The sequence below is a fragment of the Bombina bombina genome, chromosome 2 (genome assembly GCF_027579735.1).
Source record: "Bombina bombina isolate aBomBom1 chromosome 2, aBomBom1.pri, whole genome shotgun sequence".
In the NCBI taxonomy this organism is placed as follows: Eukaryota; Metazoa; Chordata; class Amphibia; order Anura; family Bombinatoridae; genus Bombina; species Bombina bombina.
Window position 1 is genome coordinate 1,418,498,876 of NC_069500.1, and position 6,000 is coordinate 1,418,504,875.

Below are 6,000 nucleotides of genomic sequence, written 5' to 3' on the forward strand. Positions count from 1 at the left end.
GGATTACGTTTATCATGGTAAGATCTCAGATTTGTGGATTAAGTTTATCATGGTAAACTCTCAGATTTGTGGATTATGTTTATCATGGTAAACTCTCAGACTTGTGGATTAAGTTTATCATGGTAAACTCTCAGATTTGTGGATTAAGTTTATCATGGTAAGGTCTCAGACTTGTGGATTAAGTTTATCATGGTAAACTCTCATACTTGTGGATTAAGTTTATCATGGTAAACTCTCAGATTTGTGGATTAAGTTTATCATGGTAAAATCTCATACTTGTGGATTAAGTTTATCATGGTAAGATCTCAGATTTGTGGATTAAGTTTAGCATGGTAAACTCTGATTTGTGGATTAAGTTTATCATGGTAAACTCTCATACTTGTGGATTACGTTTATCATGGTAAGATCTCAGATTTGTGGATTAAGTTTATCATGGTAAACTCTCAGATTTGTGTATTACGTTTATCATGGTAAACTCTCAGACTTGTGGATTAAGTTTATCATGGTAAGCTCTCAGATTTGTGGATTAAGTTTATCATGGTAAAGTCTCAGACTTGTGGATTAAGTTTATCATGGTAAACTCGCATACTTGTGGATTAAGTTTATCATGGTAAACTCTCAGACTTGTGGATTAAGTTTATCATGGTAAAGTCTCAGACTTGTGGATTAAGTTTATCATGGTAAACTCTCAGATTTGTGGATTAAGTTTATCATGGTAAAGTCTCAGACTTGTGGATTAAGTTTATCATGGTAAACTCTCAGATTTGTGGATTAAGTTTATCATGGTAAACTCTCATACTTGTGGATTAAGTTTATCATGGTAAACTCTCATACTTGTGGATTAAGTTTATCATGGTAAACTCTCAGACTTGTGGATTAAGTTTATCATGGTAAACTCTCAGACTTGTGGATTAAGTTTATCATGGTAAAATCTCAGATTTGTGGATTAAGTTTATCATGGTAAACTCTCAGACTTGTGGATTAAGTTTATCATGGTAAACTCTCAGACTTGTGGATTAAGTTTTTCATGGTAAACTCTCATACTTGTGGATTAAGTTTATCATGGTAAAATCTCAGATTTGTGGATTAAGTTTATCATGGTAAAGTCTCAGACTTGTGGATTAAGTTTATCATGGTAAGATCTCAGATTTGTGGATTAAGTTTATCATGGTGAACTCTCATACTTGTGGATTACGTTTTATAAGTGGTTCTAGGTAATACCTATGATATGTTGGGCTAATTGGAGGATGTGTCCCAAACAATTCAACGCTCTACATGTTTAGCTTTCCAGCCTGAGCTTTGGCGTTCTTCTTGTGGGTGATACATCTGTAGAGGGGCAGACCACTGGCAGACCACCTCTGGGTCACCATCATAGACTCCAGCACTGGAGATGGAGAGCAACTGTGCAGAATCACTTTGGGTCAAGGCTGTTGGACATCAGACAAAACTGTCACATTTTTGTGCAAAAAAAAAAAAAAGTTACTTAAAGGGAGAGTAAAGTAAACTTTCATGATTCAGATAGATCTATTGAGTATTGTGCTTCATTATTTTGGTACACTTTGTTGAAAAGCATACCTAGGTAGCCGCAGGAGCAGCAGTGCACTACTGGGAGCTAGCTGGTGATTTTTGGCTGTACATATGTGCCCCTTGTTATTGGCTCATCAGATGTGTTCAGCTAGCTCCCAGTAGTGCATTGATGCTCTTTCAACAAAGGATACCAAGTGAATGAAGCAAATTTGATAAAATAAGTCTATTGGAAAGTTGTATGAAATTGTAAGCTCTGTCTTATTTAAGAAAATGTTTTAGGGTTCATGTGCCTTTAACATGTTTAGATACTGCTCTTTCAAATGGGTAAGCAGTGCCCATTTAATGTTGGTTTATGAAGCTTTGATGCCTTTCCCTTTGCAACTGTGGTTATGATGTCACAGGCTGGGCCTTGTACCCATTCATATAATCTTTATTACCTCTTATAAATGGTACTTCAGGCATCAGTTAACAGTAAATACATGTATCAGTCTGTGATTGGCTGATAGCTGTCATATGATACAGGGGACAAGAAAATTAAAAGAAACAGACATTTATTAGAAAGAAATCTACTGCGCTGATATTTCATATAAAGGTTAATGCATTGTCTTTTTATTAGGTGTTATTATGCAATTATATGGTATGTAATGGTCCAAAAGATTTGTCCTAAAAGTGGCAAAATCCAAAACCCTTTTTGCTTTTCCCAATGTTTGCACTGTTAAATAATCTATCCATTAAGTTAACCTGCATATTCCTCAAAATCTTTACACACATTCTAGAAAAATATTAGAAGAAAAAGTATTTTTAAACATATGGCGTGTGAATTCTATGGGGCCAATTTATAAAGTGTCTGGTGGACATGATCTGCTGTAGCGAATCATGTCCGCCAGACATCGATAAATGCTGACAGCATACGCTGTCGGCAGTTATCATTGCACAAGCAGTTCTGGTGAACTGCTTGTGCAATGCTACCCCCTGCAGATCTGCGGCCAATCGGCTGCTAGCAGGGGTGTCAACCTGGTATTAAGACCGCTGCTTCTTAACCCCTGTTTCCTGTGACCCTGAAGGCTCACGCTGAAGCAGGGATATCAAGTGCCACTGCCTGGCACTTGAACATCACTGAGTAATGTCTCTCTGAGACATTCGGAGCTTGCTTGCCCCTTTTGACGGGGGCTGGCCCATGCTGCCCGGGTTTTCCAGGGGGTCACGGTATAAACTATTCTGTTACTTAGAATTAAAGTATCTTTAGAAACACATCTGCCTAGAGAGTAAATAAGAAAAATTAATCACAAAATATTGTTGATTAGTTAGTAACCTGGAAAGATTTAATGTACTCAAAAAACTCATGTATATTGAAGTATACAAATTTTTGATGTTTTAATATATTTTAACCCAAATGTTAATTTAAACTTGGATTTAATTTAAAAATGCAATTAGAAGGAAATTTATATTGGATATCTAGGTATGCAAAGGCTTTGCTGACCCAACTCACACAGCTGACAAGGAAAGTATTTTTTGCACCACATAAACATCTAGTTTAAAAAACTAAAACAAAACTGCAATGCATTTTGAAACATTCTTTTAAAAACAACAAATAGAAGTATAATTAAGACTGAGGAAACTCACTTTTTTGTTTCAGACAACAATCCGTGTGTGAAAACGATAGTGTTTGAAGACTGGCCTCTTTACCTCATCTTAGCACTGCCGCTAGTTATTTGGGTTTTTCTATCATTTTGGACCTTTTACATTAGTGAGTAACTCCTTAATTCTGGGTGGGGATAACAATTACTGTATAAAAGAAAACCCTAACATTTTTGTCTTTCTTACCATATCACTATATAGGGATTACCAACAGGACTAGAAACTACTTTTTTGTAGACTTTTCAGAACAGAAACCTCTTGAAACAACTGAGTTAAACCTAGAAGGCCATGAGAAAATTCCACTTCCTGGTCCAGCTGTATGTCCTGTGGCTGATAATTATGAACAAGTGCCAGACTCCACTGATTTAAGAGGCGTGAGGGAAGTCTGTGCAGACCAATCGAGAGGTTATGTCTCAGCTGAAGATTCAGAAGCCAATAATGTAAATAAGGAAACCCCTGAGGATATTCCACTTGCTCTCAATCCCTCTGCTGGCGCAACTATATGTTCTGTGGATGAGGACTGTGAAATATTAGCGCCAGACATAACTGATTTAAGAGGGGTTGGGGAAACCTGTGCAGACGAGTTAGGAAGGAAAGTCTCAGCTGAAGATCCTGAACAAAACAAGGAAACCCAGGAGAATAGTCTGCCTGTTGTCAGTTCCTCTGATATCTCACCCAGAGTTGATGACTGTGTCATAAAATTAATGTCAGACACCAAACATGACACTGTAACAACTGGGTGACACTTTGTAAACAAGTTTTTTATTTTCATGTCTACAATTTATTGTGAATCTTACCAATATGTTGGTTTTACATTATATAAAAGAACTAATATGAAATAAGTCACACAGTACAAGGAGGGAGGGCGCCGTAACTGTATTTGCCTCATGTCAGAGTGATCAGTTCTGCATAACTGGAAGTTACATAGTTGCCTTAGTGGTTAAGTGATAAAGTATGTGGTATTTTAAATGGAATTGTCATTACCACATTCTTTACCGTTCATCTAAATGTGACCATAATGGCAGGTAAGGGGTAAAATATATTGTCCTGGCTAGAAACACTTCATCTCTTAAAAGTCAACTGTTTTGTATTAAACATATTTTATTGACTTCTCAGTGGTTTTGTAAATATAGAGTTTACTTCAGGGGCATTGCTAACATGTAAAACCTGTAGGATCTTCATCCTATAGGTTCATTCAATATAACTTCATCCAATCCCCATTCTAGTCTATGGCCAACACCATCCTAGGCTCCACCTCTAGTCACTGTTTATATTTCTCACACAGAGCAATAGTTTAACCACTTTGTGCCATCAACACATGTAGAGGTTTTACCATTGTGGCACCAAGTAATACTCATGGATCAGTGGTCATTTAGAGAGTGGAGATATGAGCCAGAATGGATACAAATGTAGCTTACGCTTGATACAGTCTTACTTAGATTCCATATTGTGACTCTGATTCTGAAGGCTGAATTTAAGGTCATTGAGGAGTACAAGGGAAAGGAAATAGGACAGCACATTGTAGTAAAAAGATACAATCTCTATAAAACTGAATAATTCTATGTTGGGGCACAATACAACCCATAAAGCAAATTTTCCTGCAGCTAATCAATTTATTGGGCATTGAGTTGTCTGTATGTATTTAGCCATGAAAGAAACATTGGCACAATATACACAAATAATAAAATGCCCCTGTATAAAGGGAAATAATATGGAGTGACAAGCTACAAGGGAGTGCACCAGCACCTGATCTCAGTTAACCATCTCTTTATATATGTACATAGAACGTATTTTTTAGTTTTCAATACAGAAAGGGCTTTACATATTTATTTTTTACCTGCAATATTTAATATGTATTTTTATATCTGATATTCTAACCACAGATTGTATGGTGTATAAAGTCATCACTGTGGCTATTTATGTATCTTGGGCATTTGAGTGATGTGGGCATTTATAATTGCAATGGGGAAGCATAACTCTTATGTTAAAGGGATATTGATTTGAAAGTCTGTGCTTTTTTAAAAATAAAAGTTTGCTTAATACAATGTAACCTTCAGTTTCATTCCTGTCTGGTACTAAAAATATGAAATTCCTGGTCTAAGAATATTTTCTTTTTTAGACAGAAGCGAGCTGTAAATTGCACCACTTTAAGGTGTCTGAGGATAGTTTAACAAAACTTGGGAATGCTGCCAATAAAGGACTTGATTACAAGTGGAGCTCTGTTGATAGGACAGAGTGCGCTACCAATATCGCTGGACTGTGCTAGGATTAGCATGCAAACTGATATTACTAGTCCATGGAATAAAAGATTTGCCAGAGAAAATTAAGGGTGCCCCATACTTTCAAAGGATATCACGACCGCCTTAAACATCACTAATATTACAAGTTGAAAGTTATGTGCTGCGCTCAAGCACATAACAGCGCTAAACAAGTTAGTGTTAGGGCTAGAATAAAAGTTTACCTAAGCACATATAAAACAAATTAATATAAACACACTGTGTATATATTTAATGTAAAATATGCATGTTTATGTAGAGTTTTGTTGTTCCCATTCACAGAAAAAGTTGGTTTATTCAGCACAGAAACATCCAATTTTTTTTCCATAAAAACAAAACACTGTAATACATTAAACAAACTCTTGTAGATAGAAGAGAGAAGTATTTGTTTGTTATATCTCCTCTGTGTTTATTAGCCATTAAAATATATATAGCCAGATTACAAGTGGCGCACTATCAGGTTTTTTTGCTTGCACGCTAACACCTCTGAAAGTAAACTTAAAGGGACAGTCAACACCAGAATTGTTGTTGTTTTAAAAGATAGATAATCCCTTTATTA

The 6,000-nt window shown here is 36.1% G+C and overlaps 1 protein-coding gene across 1 annotated transcript in view; it reads left to right on the top strand.

Moving 5' to 3' along the window:
- LOC128650430 (uncharacterized) overlaps positions 1-5,215 on the top strand; it is a 96,632-nt gene extending 91,417 nt beyond the window's left edge. The window contains exons 8-9 of the mRNA XM_053704370.1: positions 3,164-3,274; positions 3,367-5,215. Of these exons, the coding sequence (XP_053560345.1) occupies positions 3,164-3,274; positions 3,367-3,908 (653 nt within the window). The 3' untranslated portion in view covers positions 3,909-5,215. The remainder of the gene's footprint in view (positions 1-3,163; positions 3,275-3,366) is intronic.
- Positions 5,216-6,000: the final 785 nt, after the last annotated feature.